Source organism: Drosophila elegans, unplaced genomic scaffold (genome assembly GCF_018152505.1).
Source record: "Drosophila elegans isolate 14027-0461.03 unplaced genomic scaffold, ASM1815250v1 contig_476, whole genome shotgun sequence".
Classification (NCBI taxonomy): Eukaryota; Metazoa; Arthropoda; class Insecta; order Diptera; family Drosophilidae; genus Drosophila; species Drosophila elegans.
Genome location: NW_024545863.1, coordinates 24,566,233 through 24,582,687, shown reverse-complemented (window position 1 = coordinate 24,582,687; position 16,455 = coordinate 24,566,233). Strand labels below are relative to the sequence as shown.

Sequence of the window (16,455 nt, the reverse complement as noted above, 5' to 3'; positions counted from 1 at the left end):
ACTGCTTTCTTAGAATTTAAATTTTAACCAAAAACCAAACTTCTACTATAATTTCCATTAGTAATTCAGTAACGAATAAGTAGCTAATTTGTGAAATAATAAAAAGTGTTTTAAGTTAGAACTTGCAAAATTTTGCCAACTTTATCGATTTTTAAATAAAAAATGTAGTACTTTACAATATTAAATATTTATAAATCTATCCGAATCAATATTCGAAAAAGCCTTGCTTTTAGTGCGCAGCTCAGTCATCAATCGACAGAATGATTCATCGCATCCTCTTCCGGTCATATTTGAAATTACCACGTGTAGACATGTTTAAATATAAGCTGCTGTCGCGTTTTAATGCAAATCGAATACCACGTGTTCAACAATTTTACAGAAAAGGCAAGCTATTATTCTGAAATGTTGATCTTTTCATATGATCTTTTTTCTGCTTATTCCTTGTTAACCTGCTTAAATGATACCTATAAGATATTTGACTAAAACATGATATACACAAGCATCATGTAGAACCACAAATGCAGGAAAATCCATAACCAGTAAATCCTGTAATTTTTAAAATAATCTATTAATATCAAGAGCGGGTTTTTATTCACCTGCATTTTACATTTTTTGGACATAGTTATTATGAAAAAATTGGGGGTACAGATAAACAGATAAATAATAAACTCACCTGGTAACCATGAACTTGTTCGAATCGACGGTGAAGTTTTCGCGGTGCAGGTATTTATTGATGCCAATCATGTGACGCCGCACATAATCATCGTAGTCCAGCTCCTCCAGATTCCAATAGAGTGTGGGATAGGTGCCATTATCAATCATTTCCTTGAAATAGAAGCGGCTTCTGTTCTTGAAGATCCATTCGTTTAGCGAAAAAAAGCTACCTAAAAGAAACTCCATGAAGGATTTAATTTAAATGAGGACATTTAAAAGAATTACCTGCCAGACATGCCTGCCGGAATTTCTTGGCAATGGGGGTGACCAGTCGCTTCTTTTGTGCCAATAGAAGGGTTCGAAGGTCCATAAGCAATGCGGGCACAAAATGAAGAAGCCACACGGCCAACTCATGCTTTAGGGCACTGCGCCGGTACTTGAAATTCGGAAACATAATCATTCGCCGTGTGGGAAAAATTCTAGACCACTTCATGGTGAGCTCGCCCAGATGCTGCCAGGTGATGGGATTGGTCACTCCCGAAGTGGCGTTACAGATGCTCAAGCTAAACAAACGAATATATAAGTTAAGAAGCTAATAGATTAAGTGAACTCACCTGCCCAACTTCGCCTTGCCGACCATCATGATCATGGCATTGACCACAAAGTCCACTGGTATGATGTCGCATATAAGATCTTTGTCACCCAGAATACTGCTAATTCCCCCCTTTCCGATCTCCATCATTATTCCGCTTATAGCCTGGATATTGTCAATCCAACCGGGATAGGGTTCTCTATAGGCAGCAGTGACTATGGATGGTCTTACGATCACAATGGGAATCACATGTCTATATGCATTCACGATCTGCTCGGCAATTGACTTGGTAAAGGTGTAGGTGTTGACATGCGGACCCTTTATATAGTCGGCCAGGCGGTTCAGATAGTCGTCGGGAATTTTCTGGGTGGCGGCCAGAAACTGACGCCAATCCACCGGCGGCATAGTGGGATACACCTGCTCGTCCACGTACTTGCGACCAGGATTGCAGTAGGCCGTGGAAACGTACAAAAAGCTCTGACAAATATAGTTTTTATAAGTAAAGCGCAGTGAATGTCATATAACAAATCTTACCCTTAATTGAGCCATCTCCTTGCAAAGCTCCAGAAGATTGTAGGTGGCCTGTGAATTGACACGAGCCGACACTTTCAGACACTCATTGAAACGCACCTGCAATTAGTATACCAAATGAGTTGAGAGGGTATTGGAGATACCCAACGCACACCTACCGTTGCTGCACTGTGGAAAATAATGTTCACCTCGGCACACAAGACGGCTCGGTCGCACTCATTTAAACCTGTTGGTGGAAGCGTCTGGTAAAAACATGAGGTTTCTTTGCAGTTTCACTGCGCCATACCAAAGTTGTCGTCCTCAATGTTGCCAGAGAAGTGAAAGATCTTCTTCAGCCTCTCTGGATGCTGCGCCCTCAGGCGCTCAAAGATGGGATTCAGGAGGAATCCCCGGAAGCGTTCCTCCACCGTGACCCCACCCTTGGGCCGAATTAGCATGTAGATGCGCTTGATCTGCGGAAAACTCCAGAGCAGCTTCTCCAGCAGTGTTTTGCCCACAAAGCCAGTGGCTCCTATTGGAGTTTATTACCTCTGATCAGTTTATTTTGGAAATAACCTCATCCTTACCCGTTATGAAGACCACAGCATCTTGGTAAATATCCGTCTGGTGGTCTACAATTTCCACTCCAGCGTTGTCCATGTTGTGGCCACTTTGAAGCCACAATTGCTACTGATCCGGTGAGGTGCCCACTTTCCACCAGCCAGCAACTGGCTTTGCAAAAGAAAATGCCTTGGTCCTCTTGAAACAAGTTTTCCATGAAAATGCAAGTGGAAATTTCAATTGGCCAACGAAAGTGGCAACTCAGACGTAACATTTGAGCACAAACAAATTACATCATATACTCGTATGTATGTGGAAGTGGACATGGCTGGGTCTTTGGTTCATGATCAACATTCGAGCTCATTCAAGAAATTCTGAGCTGCGAACTCAATTTGCAGGTTGAAAGGGGCCTTTTAAAAAAAAAAGTTGTGTGCTATTTACGTTTCCAAGTTGTTTCAAATAAAAAATACATCATTACTCTAAAAAAAATAAGATGAGGGCTTGGTTCATACTATATAACATTTAGGTATGTCGTTAAAATCGATCAAGGAATTTCCCCATCTCAAACTAGACCGCAGCTTTCGAAGAAACACGCATGCCGATGTTGTTTGCCTGGCCAATTCATTAGCTCCAATCATGACAATGGCCCGCCTTCGCGAACAGTCTCCCCGAAAAGTCATCCCCGCTCGATTTCGTTCGGATCAACAACAAAAATAGATCGCTGTTTGCCCAATCGGTTAGGAACTGTGCTCCGCATATTTTGCATTTATTGGGAATGATTTGATTAGCGACGACGTCGTAGGCAGGCACCGAAGATCACAGAGCGGAGCCCTCGAGATTAGCTGGCCAGGTGAGGTGCTAAGCGAAGTCGCAGTCATGCTGGAGGGTTTTCGCTCCCAAGACGTGCTTACTAAATTGCGCGTCGCTAACGAAGGATGAAGGATGAGAATCAATTCCAAGGCCGGAGGCCTAACAAGCCCCTGGACTTGGACTTGGACTTAGACCTCACGCACATCTTCACCTGCTCCGATCCGAAGGCCAACGAAGTGCCTCCTTTTCCAGCTGCCAAGCCACCTAAAACCACTGATCATCATCATCAAGATGATGTCATTACGCACATCCTGGGCGACTTTGGTCCCTGGCAACTGCGCTCTTTACTCATCCTGTTCCTCTGCAAGATCCCCGCCGCCTGGTTCATGGCCTGCATCCTGTTCACAGCCCCGGATCTCTATCCCGAGGATGAGTACACCTGCGACACGAGTACCTTTGGACCGGCGAGTAACTCAACCGTCTCCCTGGACCACTGCTATGTGATGGTCAACTACGGTGATTCCGGCTACGCCATGCATCAGTGCCGGAAGTTTCTCTACACCACGGGCTTCCACTCGCTGACCATGGAGTTCGACCTGGTGTGCCTGTGCGACTTCTTCGTGGCCTGGTCCCAGTACTGGCATCTCTTCGGGCTGCTCATCGGCGGAGTGGCGGCCACCAAGTTGATGCGCGTCCTGAGTCCCCGACACATTTACGGAACTGGCATCTGGTGCCTCCTCGTGTGCAGCCTGCTGATGGGCATGGTCAAGGACTTCAGTCTGCACTGCGGACTTCGTTGCTTGGCTGCCGTTTCGTGCTGCTTCATGATCACCTCGGGACATTCTATATGTGAGTAAAAGAAAAGCCAAATTTGGAAAGTCTAAGTTCAAAAAAACTTAAAAAATATAGAGCTATAATGATTTTCGCTGAATGACAGCACTTGATGATTTTTATATAATTAAAAACATCACTCTTAAATAGAAAACCATTACTATAACTCCAAGTATATTCGTATAAAATGTAATACAGCGAAGTTATACATATTTTATTTATTAAATTTTTTGCAATATTTATATATAATATTTATATATAATTTCTTTTTCAGTTAGTGACATTACGGCGGGCAAATATCGCCTGGGAGCCCAACTGCTCTACGACTGCTTCTGGGCCCTGGGCTTGATCCTGCTCCCTGGCTTGGCTCACGGAGCTCCCAGCTGGCAGCATATTTACGTGGGTGTGACCCTCTCCCTGCTGGTGATTGTCTTCCTGCTGCCCTGGACGCCGGACTCACCGCGCTGGCAGCTGCAGCACAACAAGGACACCCAACTGGGCATCGAACGGACGGTGGGAATCCTACTGGAAGCAGCCCGCACCAACGGAAGCATTCACAGGGTGACCAAGGAGTTGCCCCAGCAGTTGGGCCAGCTCAGGGAGAAGATGCAGCAGCAGATGCCGGCAGGGCATTGGATGCAACTGTGGCTGGGCCAGCGGAGGAGCAGTTTCCAGTTGGTAGCCGTGCACATGGCCCTGGCCACCTTCATGGTGGTGAACATCGGACTGCTGCTCCACGTTCGATCCTTCGGCAGGCAGCACCTGGTGTCCAATACCCTGGCCATGGGTCTGGCCGAGATGCTGGGCTGTCTGCTGTCCCTCCACCTGACCTTCAGCCAGAGCGATCGCAAGTGGCAGTGGGCAGGAGGATTTGCCATTGTGGTAGGCTGCATCGGCAGCATCTGCTGGCTGCTGGCCGAGGAGGACATGCCCGAGGTGTATGGACTGACGCTGGGACTGCTGATGGCCTCGCTGCCCCAGGCGGCCGTGGCCTGTGCCCAGTCCATGATCCTGGCCTGCCTGGGAGAGCTGGTGCCGTCGGAGCAGCGGGGCTGCCTCTCCTTTTCCGTCGTCACCTGGGCCAGGGTGTGGCAGCTGTCCGCCTCCTTTCTCACGCTGCTCAGGCAGGTGAGCCCCGCCCTCTCGCTGTCCGCCTTCTGCCTCCTGGTCATCCTGGGCGGCCTCTGCACCTGCTGTCTGGTCACTCCGCACAGGGCGGAGGGGGAATCGAAGGGGGCTGCCGTCCACAACAAACAGCAACTCACTGCGTATACGTAATAACGCATACGCAAAAGCTTATTTGCTAAGTTAATTTTAGTGTCAGTCAAGTATTCGCAATCATTATTCGAATTTAGCACATATTGAGCTGCATACCTTTGGGAATAAATCAAAAGTTAAGCATCTTACTGGTATTCGGTTATTTACCTCAATAGCTTTACTTTACTTTATCACTAAGATTAGTTTATGACCAACAATTGTAATAGAAAATCAAAATGGAAATAAATTTGACAATTTATGAGAATTTTTTTGTTGTTTTAGTATATTTTTTGTGTGAAAATGCATCTGTAAAATCTTCTTAAAAGGGTTAGCTTACGATATCTCGGAGCTAAATGGTAAGCTTATAGGAAAATTAATTATTTACTTAAATCTTTTACCTTATTTGTATTTATTAGTTTTATGAAGAAGTATTTCTCTGTTAAATCTTGAATAATTTGCAACCTACTTCATTGAAGCTTTTGCCAAACCCATTGTTTATTACAGGAATTCAGTCATTGGGGACCAATGCTAACCCCACAGCCCATTCACCCGGGCAACACATTCATCCACTAAGTTGACACACATATATATAGGTGTAATACGTATAATAAGCACACATGCCTGGCTAAATATCCAATCGCATTGCTCTACTAACAACACACTTCTATTTGGTCACCTGTCCCGCCCCCAATTCCGACCACTTTTCCATATTCCCAGCCGTTCAAAGCGACAAGCAGAAATCGCAAATCAATAAAATAGAAACCATAAAATTGCCAGAAGCGGCGCCACTGCAATTGGCCCCAGAATGAGTGTGTCATTCGCTGGGAGGCAGTTGGCGAGGAAGGACCATCCGAGGAGCAGTACTACCCTTACAAAAAACCAATCCAGTGGAGGATCCGCTGGCCAGCCACTGCGATCTGGATGCCATGAAACCGAAGAAATCCGCCTTCGCCAACACATCTACCGGATACGGCAGGCACAAGCACAGCGGGCACGGCAAAGGACACTCCCACGGCCAGGGTCACTCCGGCAAGGATAAGGCCGAAGGCGGGGGCAAGGAGAAGAAACGAGAGGCCAAGGATCAGCATGAGCAGAAGGAGGAGGACAAGGACTTGAATTCCGGCTTCGGCGACTATCTTCGCACACCGGAGGGTCTGTAAACATGTAAACTTTATTATGTAAATTATACATATATTTTCCTTTATGATTAGCATTTGAGATGATGAAACTATTCGTATTTGCCAATACTGTTATGTTAATCGTCACCATGGCCTGGCCGCATATCAAGGAGCAGTTCTACATGGTCAATCAGTGGCTAGAAAGCTTTCGGGAAGAGCATCAGTAGTAGAACAACCCAAGAAAGTTTAATTCAAGCATACAAAATGGTCGGACCCTTTATGCAGGGCCTCTTTTTAATTGGCATCATCTACTGGTACTCCAAGGGCATGATGTCCATGATCAACGACTACTATAGGAGTGAGTTCCAGCGTAAGTTGCACGTGGATCCGGCAAAGGCTAAGGCAGAGGTACCCATCAATGTGGACAACTTTATGGACTATGTCAGGGAGCTGGATTCTCCAGCTGAGGTGGCTAGGAGTCCAAGGGAAGGAGCCATAGCTACTCCCCCAAGAAAGCCTCTTAGCCACACACTCCTACGATTTCTGGAGATCACCGATGCGCTACCACATGCTTTTGATGTTTGTCTCAACACGAGCAACATAAGATAGCTTAAAACTATAATGTAACAATTTAATTTATATTTAATGTATTTTATATGACTTTCGTAAAATAAAGAATTATACTACAACCACGATTGCATACTTCTAGGTTTAAACAAAGGTGCACTTACGCGAACAAATCTTTTTCTTTTGGGCAAATTCCAAACACCTTTAATAAAATAATAAATATTTCTCCAACTTGGAGTATTCAGATTTTTTATTTAAACTTTAGCAGAATATATTCATGTTTTTCCGACATCAGCTCACTTACTAACCTATCCACAAAACTGTATAAATATACTAATTTCTATAAATACCATGGAATATATATCGAATTGGTCTGTTCTATGCATTATTCGAAATATTATATTGCACTTTCATAAGTAAGCTCCTGTCCGATTAAGATCTGGTCATTGCTAGTTATACCTTTGAAGCAGCTTGTGAAAATATAGTTATAGGCAGATATGATTGAATTGTTGGGTACTTTGTTTGGAAGTTAGCCAACTGTTGTCCTACTTAATAGGTGCTGTCTACAAATCGTCTGTATTCAGGTATTTTTTATGTGGCACAAAGCTGAAGATATTTTAAAATATCTTTTGATTTCAAGAGGTCAGTATGTGATTAATATTTGGTAATTACCAATTTCACAAGTTACACTAATCCCACCTACTCCTTAACCAATTTTTAAAAGTAACATAAAAAATAAAGATAAATTCTTTTCTGGTAAAATCAAATTCATCAATTTTTTAATGTATATTCTATATACACAACAGTTTATCATACATATGTTTATTATTAAATAAAAATAATAATAGTTGCATTACAAATTAATAAAGCAAAAATACAAAACATAGTACATCGCACATCAAATTGATGGTTCGATGTAAATGTACATGGTGATTTGAATAAATCAAATGAATACATTGGAATAAGTTCTGTACTTGCCCGAATTCAGAATGGAGCAATAGCGTTCATGCTTTAGTCGAAATCATAATTTTAATAAAAGGAAATCACAATATCTTTCGTTGGAAAAGAAACAAAATTGACTCGAGAGCAATGCAAAAAATTAAGGAAACACAAAACCTTTCTGATGTATCACAACCTTTCAAACAAGGATTAACAATTGAGAGCTCGCTTGGGCTAACAAATCAAATTTCGACAATTGAGTTATGGTGGCCTACTACACACTATATATGCATACACATAGTTAAATGGATACCGCTTGATATTGTTATATGGCTAAACACGTACAAATTAGATTGCTTATGAACAAGGCAAAAATACAAATGCAGAGGCTCTTCTCTCTATAATGCACAATGTCTCCCTACCCCAAGGATATATATATATATATATATATTACTGTGCGTTCAAGTCTTAAAGAGTAAACAGTAACACCTAATGACTCTGGCTCCGCCTCCGCCGCAAAGCTTCACTTTCCACTCTACTCCGCGGGCTTCCAGTTTGTGGGAGGTGGCGGCGCTGGCACCGTTGGCCTCTTGGGCGTTTGAAATGAGTTCGGAGAAATGGGTGTCGTGGGTTGGGGCTGCGCCTGCTGCTGGCTCTGCTCTGCAGCCGTTGGCGGCTGATCCTGGTTGTGATTGCTCTCCTTGACCGCTGGCTGCTCCTCCCGCGTTCCGTTCGTTTCACCGTTCTCCTGCCGCAACTTGTCCAGAAAATGTTCCGTTTTGATGCGCACACTGCCATTGGCATTATCGATGGTCGCCTGGGTGGGAGTCGTGCCGCCCTCGTCGTCGCTCTTGCCATCTGCTGTCTTGGGTGCTCCCACGCCCAGCACATTCGGCCGCTTGGGCAGCAGAGGCTTCTGGGGCACATCAGGCTTGAACTTGAAGCTGCCGATGCTATCCGTGCTCTTGCGATCGGCCGTCGGAGAGGGCAGATTGTCCAGCCCGAAAAACTGCGTCCTCGTCATCGGAACGGGCTTGGCGGGTGTTACTGGAGGCGGCGGTAGTGGTTCCAGCTGCGTCTGCGTCGGTTGGGTGGCGGCTGGTGATTGAAACTGCGGCAGATTCGGTAGCGGCGGCTTGACGGGCTTCTCCTGCTGCACCGGCGACTGCTGGGGGAACAGCTCCTTCGCATGGGGTCGGTGCGAGGTCTGTGATGTGGTCATACTCGTGCCGTTTCCATTGGTTGTGGGCGGCGAAGGCGCATTGGCTTTCTGCCTGCGTAAGGTCCCATAGCGAGGACTCTCCAATACTTCTAAAAAAAAAAAATTGAGGGGATCGTTAATAAATGTAATAACTTTTAGTTATTACGAACTTACTCAACTAAACCTAGTAGTTTTAATCTTAAAAATCGTTTTATACCTTCTCTGAAGCTAATACTGTTGATCTTAAGGAGGACTCTCGTAAGCACAATTGTAACTTTGTTTTAAAACTTGCTCTATTTATTAAAAAATATTTCTTTTAAATTTTTTTCTTTGAATGACTGTTGGGTGGAATCAGTTTATAAAAGCAGTTTTATTAAAATAAAATGTTCCCGAAGACAAATTTTGTTTTATTTGGATCCAATCCATTTTATTGCACAAAATAAAAACAAAAACAATGCATCATGGTATGTAAGAAAACGTTTTAAGAAATAACAGGGAAATACTAACAGAGGAATTCTCCAAAAAGTGTTTGTGAAAAAGGGCAGATCATAAGTCGAATACTGTGTAGTGGCCCGTTTCATAAAACTTCGACTGTGCAGTATGCTTACCACTATCGTTTCTGTCCAGGTTCTCGTTCGAGGAGTTGGATTTGCTCTTGCCCTCGACGAACAGCTTCTGCCTCTGCAGAGTCAGGTAGAACTCGACTTCGCCGCTGAAGAAGTATTCCCACTGGCTAATGAGCAGCTCCACGATGATGTTGGCTGCCGAGGAGCTGTTCACCTGGCCGATGTAATCGGCCGGGGCATTGCTGCTCTTGTCGATGCGTGGCCACAGCATGTTCGGCGACATTACGATGGCCAGGTTCTGGGAACTCATCTTGTTGTGCACCGAGCGCTGCTGCACGTGCGACAGGAAGCGGGTGAGGTAGCGCAGGTTGGCGTAGTTCTCCTTCGGCAGCTTGCTCAGAATGGCCTTGATCTCCGTCTTGCGCTCCGCCTCGCTGTGCCGTTCGGCGATCCGGATGAAGTCCTTGTACAGGCCGTACGTGAGCAGTGGCTCGGGCAGCTCGCGCAGGTAGAGCTTGAGTATGGAGCCAATGACATGGGGGTCCTGGTAGTCCAGCGGCAGCGGCGTCTTCACGTGCTGCGCCTCCAGGGCGTGCTTCATGCGGCGCAGCTTGGTGCTCGCGCAGCCCACCCGTAGCAGGCCCTCCTCCTCCAGGCCGTGCTCGAGCAGGCAGCAGCAGCACAGCTCCACAATGTAGGAGATCTCGCGGCTGGTGGATGTCAGGTGCTCCTTGAGCGAGGTGCCAAAGCGGGACTTCTCGGTGCCCTGGATGGTGTCCTGGATGCGGGCCAGCGAGGCGTTCACGTGCTGCAGCGCCCGCTCGTGGTAGTTTCTTTGGTTGAGTACATAGTCGCGGATGCAGCTGACGATCTCGTCCTCTTTGGCAATCAACTCCAGCATCTGGGCCGCCCAGGCATCTCGCTCCTTCTCCAGCTTCAGCTCGCACTCCTCCTGCTGGCTCTTGATGTGGTTCACCTTGGCCGCCGGCTCCTCCAGCCGGATTGCCGCCTGCAAGAGTAGAACAGAGCACTGATTAGTCTACGACAGATAAGCGGCAATGACAGGGAAATCGTCACATTCTAAAAAGCACAAAGTTCAAGTACACTAATTATCTTATCTTATAGCTAGCACCCACTACTGGAAATAGTTTTCCGAGTGACTAATGGTAGATGCCTTCGTATCGGGAAAAATTTGTGGGCCGTATAAAAATAGATCGACCTCAACCGCAACTCGAACAGCTGCTACTGCCTGTCATTAAGGTCTTTGTTTCTAGCCGGACAATGGGTTTTGTATGGGATAAAGCGCACATGCGCCGCTAAATTAGGGCCACTGACTTAACTTTTAGCAATGCACCTGTATCACAAAGGTAGATAAGAAAAACAATTGAACTCAGTTAATGTCAGTTTAAAGGAAAAGGGGGATTCTTGAAAAGAAAAACAAACAATGAATGATTTCATGCCCGTTTTAAGACATTGTACAGATTAAAATAATGGTATATGCATGAGCACTTCAACTATAAATATGTATATTAAAACTGGACAAGTTTAGAAGATATGAAAATATAAGTTTAATTTTTAAATCAATGGCATTTGAAGTTTGATCAGAGAATAAACTTTTACGGACTGAGATAATCCACGTTCAGCGTAAGTAAATAATAAAGTGCCCGCTCTATGATGTAAGTTTTGCTTACAACAGCATTACCCATTGTGTGTAAACAAAGTGGTGCTGGCACTCATCACCCTATCCCGTATCATAACGCTGCTAAAAATAAACAAATCGTGACAAATTGCAGTAAGTACATTCAACGCTATCTGCAACCAGAAGACAATGGCATCCACATCCACCTAACTATCAATTTCTGCGCCTGATTCCCCCCACCTGCGAATCGAATCGCTTGCAGTGACAGAGTGTGATGTGACTGAGTCACATCGTTTCCATGAGCCGCAACCTCTCGATGACCTACATCTACATCCCAGTTGCCACCACAAGCTCTACACATTCCGGGCCCCAAAGTTAGCACTTCCAAAGGCGGCCGTGTGCATATATAGTACGTATTGTTTTCGGATCCGATCTATGTCAGGGAGTGCAATTGGAACAGCACCAGGTCGTCGGTGAGCGTCTGATTAGCGAATTATGGCAAGCCGTCGAGCTTTTATATGGGGCTCAGCAGGCGGCGATAAGATTACCGGGGAGTGTAAATAACTTCGGTTTCGAGTTTTCTGATACGCCCAATGGTCAGTCGGTGGCGGTGGCGGTGGTGCGGCGTCCATTTCAATTATGATGTCACTGCCGCCAAGTCAATGAACGTCTTCCGACACCCTAAACAGACATCATACAGCAACAAATACAGCAGCTAGTCATCCCCGACCGATGGCTCGATATGGCACAAACGGCGTCGTGATTTGTACAAAATAAAGCGGAAAGCAAAAAACGAGGGAAAAAATCAAGAAAACAGAAAACAATGAAACTCAAAAAGTAACTTTCTGTGTCCAGATAGACGATAGCCGGTCATAACTGTTCGGCTCCACACTTGAAGACACCAATTGGCAGAACCAATCGGGTGTCAAGTCAAGAAATTGGAACACCAAACAGCCGTTCATCCCAGCCCATTCCGACCACATCCCACTCCAGAGTCTCCCACTCTGGCGATAAGGCAGCAAAACGACAAGTATCGGATTCGTATCATAAAAACGTAACAACGACAAAATCGAAACGCATGGCAAACAAACAATAGAAACTGGAGTGAGATAGAGCCGAATAAAAGAAAGGCCAGCAACAGCAACAACAAAAGTAATAATAATAAATGGAAATTAAAAATTGATTGCTTCTTTTGCCGGCGCTTCTTGGCATCCGCTTTAGTACAGTGGTTGTGCATTGATTGGAAATTGCGGGGTTTGGTTTTACTTGGAAGTTATATGGCATTTCATTCTGGGAAGGGCTTATCGACTGCTTTTATTCTGGAAACTCCAATTGACACTTTAAAGTCGGATGAAGGTCTCACATAACAGATTTTTGTTTACTTTTTACCGAACTTGAACTTGTTAACTGCACCACAGTGCAATTTTACTCTTCACCGCCAACTACCGGCAGTCGTTGTTATTGTTCGTTAATCAGACACAACCTCGCGATTGGATTTCATTGGGAAACCGAAAACGGTCGAATCACTTGACCAGTTGAGGTAACTTTTTGCGGCCCATTATTCCCCGGCGAGCAGATTTCTTAATTAATTTAACAATCTCCCATTGTCATCGTGCGCAGTTTCGTGAAAACGGAAATCCAACATTATTCACTCTCTCTACACGTAATGCCTAATCCGAGTTAGATTTATGGTCAGCACTCACCTCATGACTGCGCTTCAGCGAGGTGTACTCCTGCAGAGTGCGCGAAACGTTGCGCTTGAGCGTGGAGATCTCCTGGATCTCCTTGTCCAAGATGTTCTTCAGCCGCCTCACCACCTTGGTCTCCGTCTCCAGTTCGCTCTCGATAATGCACTCGGCCATCATCTTCTCCAGCTCGCCTGCAATTGCGAAACACACAGCAATGAGTACCCGACTCGGGAATTTCATATCCCACACTTATCTCCATCTCAAAGGTGCACAGAAAAAAATAATATGCTTGAGATAACAATATGTTTCTATCTGTCTGCATAATGTGCCAACAAGAATAATCCGGAATGTTAAAACAGCAATATTTTGTTTTAAAGAACGATTGTCATTTAAATGCAAGAAACTAACAACTAACATAGTTTCTATAATTTATTTAATTGTCAATAGCGTATTCTTATTATGCTTTAGCTCAAATCTGCTCATACAACCCGACTCGAAAAGCGTAAACAGCTCAGACCCAAATATCTATTATACATAAGTTAACTTTAAAACATGACTTCATCCATGCATACATCTACAAATTGCCATTAATATTTGTATCAATCATTTCTGAAAAATAAAAAGGTAAAAAGGTACTTTTCTGAGTGTATCTTGAAGACTCTGCTCTATTCCGCCCGCAAGTGAGGAAGTCAATGCTTATTTAAGACCTTATCGCCAAGCGGTAACTGCAAAGATGTTGGCGTGCCGGTTTCCAGTTGCCGGAGTTACTCCGCTTTGAAGCCGGGCGAGATCCGGGCAATCCAAGGGGGAGGTGGCAGACGAATAGGTTGACGAGCTGAGTAAGCAAAATTGTGATAATTGTGTTGAGTGCTTCGAGTCTCGAGGCGGCCAGCAGCTGAACCCGCAGCTGAACGTCAAAGGCAAAGGCAAAGGCAAAGGCAAAGAGGTCGCACCACAGAAGCGGGAGGGTGTCCAAAACGAAGACGTCGTCGGCACTGGAGTATAACATTCGAGATCCGCTTGCTTCTCGCTTCCCCTGGTGAATGGGTTGAATTGAGGCGCATCGTGGCTAACAATAAGAGTTGCAAAGGGCGCACAGTGGGTTAACGTGAGATGATATCGCACTGTAATTACGGGCATAGGCGACAAAAAGCTAATTTTAGTGCGGTAATTCTTTTGTTTTTGTGTGTCTGGAGCTGTTTTTAATCGAGCAACTTAGGTGCTTCCCGCCGGCATTAATGTTATTGGCAATAGAGGCTAACATTTAGGTTAACCCGCACAAAATATATGGCCCATTTATACTGAGGAACATTATTTTTGAAATTGGTGCCTTAAAAATGCTTTAAAACAATACGAAGCTTAGATGCTTACGTAACTTTTGGAAGTTGAATAGCATTGTTTAATCTACAACCAATAATATTTTCTTGCAATTTGACATTTCACTAATAAAGTTGGCAATAAATTTGCGAATAATAAACTTTGACATGCAACGACTTAATTAAAAACTGTTTTCCCGCATTTGAGTGAAAGGAAATAGTCTTTCTTTACACCAAATCGTTATTTATTACCCTATTTCGACCCAATTATAAGTTTCTGTGCGTACGGGGTGAACTCACACATAACCCATGGACACACGTTCACTGTGGCTATGATATATGCATGTGGAACCGTTCGTGTCTAATCAGCAACGTGGAGAACTGGGGAAAACAAGGGGTTTTGGAGATCCCTGTCCGTTACACAACCAGCAATGCTCTTGAACCACTGCGAGGTTGCAGCTGCGACTGCAACAGAAACTGCAATTGCGTTCAAACTGCAATTGACGCACACGCATCTGCGAATATGTGGAATGCAGAGTGCTTGCAAAAGGGAAACAGCGAATGGAAACAGTACACAAAATAACACACCGAATGAGTAATACGGCCTAGGGGAGCGCCCACAAAACAAATGAGCAGAGACGAGAAGACGCGGCGCCTGATCATGACGATACGATGATGTATGAATCGGGCTCAGACTTTTACTTTTACTAGCCCCAGTCAGCATAATTATCGCCGTTTACTGGGCTTTGTTATACCACAATGTGGGCTATGTGTAACAAATTTAAATGAAATGCTTAGTAAATCACATAGAAAAAGGGCAATAAAAGCGGGCGCAAGTGGGGGCGGGCTGGACTGGTTGGCAAAACAAAAGTGGTATAAATAGATAATGCCGAAACCGCAAATAATAACCAATACTGCGGGCGAACGGCGAACGGGCTGCAAAGAAAGCAGCGAAAAAGTCATAATAAAAATTATAATAATGATTAAAAAAAAGCCGTCGATGTTGATGTTGCTTTTTGCAGTTGAGAAATGTAAATGCCACAAGGCCAAGCGACAAGGCGAGGCCTCAAATACACAAATGCACGAATACAGAGAAAAAACCGAAGCCCGTGACACAGTCATCCGCGAGTATTCTCCATTCCATTACTCGTCCCATCGGAACCCATACGTGTGCCATTGTGCATGTCTGGCGGCGATTATCGGATTTGGAGCGAGCGACAACCACTGTGCGCCTTATCAGTAGCGCCAACATGACTCCCACAAGGGGCGTATGGGGGAAGGGGGTAGGCCCCCCTAGGGGGAAACTTAAGGAACATATTTTTAAATGTCTTCTGTATGCTTGAAATGATATCTTGAAGTTTTTAAACTTTGTTTTGCTATGACTGTTGTATAAAACTCAACCCCTACTTGGACTACGCCACTGAATCCCAAGCACCCACACAGGCAATCCCGATAACCCGATAACTAACCGCAATTGGCGAGGACCTTCTGCAGCGGCATGTCCTTGGGCAGCTCCTTGGCCGATTCGTCCAGTGCCTGGGCGATCTTGTAGTGGCTGTTCTTCTTGGTCCGCTTATCCTGCTCCTCACTGCTCCCGCTGCCATTTCCACCGCCTCCACTGAGCGCCGGCAGCTTGCGGACGATCTTCTCGATTGTATCCCGATATCTGTCCACCTGCCGCTCGATCGTCTCCAGCTCGGAGTCCTTGCAGTCCGATTTGGTGGATCTGCGGGATGAAGACGGTTGGAATTGACATGGTTTAACCACGGGTTAGGTCATCACTTGTTCACTTTTGTTATTGTTTTGCTTTTGCTGGCGTTGCAGTTGTTGTTTTTGCGATGAGGCAACACCTGTCTGTCCACCTGGAGCGCATTTACACACACCTCCGCACACCGCACACACGCACACACACACACAGACGTCTGATGGCTGGCCTTTGAACTTACCTTGACAGATTTTCGGCTGCTATTTTGATTTTCGCAAACTGCCTCTTCATCTTGGCTGTTTTGCAATTGCCGCTCGCGTCTCCAACGATAACTGAATTTCTGCGTGTTTGTTTGCGATGTGTAATTAGCTAGGCATTGAGTAAATACTTAAAACTGGCAAATTAGTCATTCTTCAACGATGTTTTACGGAAAAGTGAGACAAGTGTGACCGCAGCGGGAGCGCTAAGAAATGCTTAACACCTTATATGAGGGTTTTTCAA

The 16,455-nt window shown here is 45.0% G+C and overlaps 5 protein-coding genes across 6 annotated transcripts; 3 read left to right on the top strand and 2 right to left on the bottom strand.

Annotated features, from left to right (window-relative positions):
* Positions 1-24: 24 nt before the first annotated feature.
* Positions 25-2,720, bottom strand: LOC108136911 (putative fatty acyl-CoA reductase CG5065). The gene is made up of 8 exons (XM_017258370.2): positions 2,344-2,720; positions 2,064-2,288; positions 1,936-2,003; positions 1,781-1,876; positions 1,269-1,723; positions 940-1,217; positions 674-884; positions 25-546 (listed from the first exon to the last, which is right to left on the bottom strand). The coding sequence occupies exons 1-8, from the start codon at positions 2,414-2,416 to the stop codon at positions 480-482; spliced, it is 1,473 nt and encodes a 490-aa protein (XP_017113859.1). The 5' UTR covers positions 2,417-2,720; the 3' UTR covers positions 25-479.
* A 460-nt stretch (positions 2,721-3,180) lies between these two features.
* On the top strand, positions 3,181-5,359 carry LOC108136718 (solute carrier family 22 member 13). The gene is made up of 2 exons (XM_017258042.2): positions 3,181-3,976; positions 4,233-5,359. The coding sequence occupies exons 1-2, from the start codon at positions 3,253-3,255 to the stop codon at positions 5,234-5,236; spliced, it is 1,728 nt and encodes a 575-aa protein (XP_017113531.1). The 5' UTR covers positions 3,181-3,252; the 3' UTR covers positions 5,237-5,359.
* A 689-nt stretch (positions 5,360-6,048) lies between these two features.
* Positions 6,049-6,560, top strand: LOC108136715. The gene is made up of 2 exons (XM_017258040.2): positions 6,049-6,367; positions 6,427-6,560. The coding sequence occupies exons 1-2, from the start codon at positions 6,142-6,144 to the stop codon at positions 6,558-6,560; spliced, it is 360 nt and encodes a 119-aa protein (XP_017113529.1). The 5' UTR covers positions 6,049-6,141.
* Positions 6,561-6,597: 37 nt separating this feature from the next.
* LOC108136716 lies at positions 6,598-7,022 on the top strand. Its single transcript, XM_017258041.2, has one exon. It carries the CDS (start codon positions 6,598-6,600, stop codon positions 6,940-6,942), a length of 345 nt encoding a protein of 114 aa, XP_017113530.1. The 3' UTR covers positions 6,943-7,022.
* A 627-nt stretch (positions 7,023-7,649) lies between these two features.
* On the bottom strand, positions 7,650-16,389 carry LOC108136893 (rho GTPase-activating protein 92B). Of its 2 annotated transcripts, XM_017258350.2 has the most exons (5): positions 16,196-16,389; positions 15,719-15,975; positions 12,949-13,124; positions 9,649-10,615; positions 7,650-9,150 (listed from the first exon to the last, which is right to left on the bottom strand). In XM_017258350.2, the coding sequence occupies exons 1-5, from the start codon at positions 16,243-16,245 to the stop codon at positions 8,375-8,377; spliced, it is 2,226 nt and encodes a 741-aa protein (XP_017113839.1). In that variant the 5' UTR covers positions 16,246-16,389; the 3' UTR covers positions 7,650-8,374. The 2 variants fall into 2 exon arrangements, with proteins under 2 accessions (XP_017113839.1, XP_041565203.1); XM_041709269.1 differs by lacking the exons at positions 12,949-13,124; positions 15,719-15,975; positions 16,196-16,389 and adding an exon at positions 10,743-10,761.
* Between the last annotated feature and the right edge of the window lie 66 nt (positions 16,390-16,455).

Coding starts and splice junctions, on each gene's coding strand:
- LOC108136911 (XM_017258370.2), bottom strand. CDS start 2,416: ATGGACAACGCTGGAGTGGAAATTGTAGACCACCAGACGGATATTTAC. Junction 2,004..2,063: donor CATTGAGGACGACAACTTTG/GTATGGCGCAGT, acceptor TTCCACCAACAG/GTTTAAATGAGTGCGACCGA. Junction 547..673: donor AACAAGTTCATGGTTACCAG/GTGAGTTTATTA, acceptor TAAAAATTACAG/GATTTACTGGTTATGGATTT.
- LOC108136718 (XM_017258042.2), top strand. CDS start 3,253: ATGAAGGATGAGAATCAATTCCAAGGCCGGAGGCCTAACAAGCCCCTG. Junction 3,977..4,232: donor CACCTCGGGACATTCTATAT/GTGAGTAAAAGA, acceptor TTTCTTTTTCAG/TTAGTGACATTACGGCGGGC.
- LOC108136715 (XM_017258040.2), top strand. CDS start 6,142: ATGAAACCGAAGAAATCCGCCTTCGCCAACACATCTACCGGATACGGC. Junction 6,368..6,426: donor CTATCTTCGCACACCGGAGG/GTCTGTAAACAT, acceptor CTTTATGATTAG/CATTTGAGATGATGAAACTA.
- LOC108136716 (XM_017258041.2), top strand. CDS start 6,598: ATGGTCGGACCCTTTATGCAGGGCCTCTTTTTAATTGGCATCATCTAC.
- LOC108136893 (XM_017258350.2), bottom strand. CDS start 16,245: ATGAAGAGGCAGTTTGCGAAAATCAAAATAGCAGCCGAAAATCTGTCA. Junction 15,976..16,195: donor GCAGCCGAAAATCTGTCAAG/GTAAGTTCAAAG, acceptor TTCATCCCGCAG/ATCCACCAAATCGGACTGCA. Junction 10,616..12,948: donor CGCTGAAGCGCAGTCATGAG/GTGAGTGCTGAC, acceptor CTACTCTTGCAG/GCGGCAATCCGGCTGGAGGA.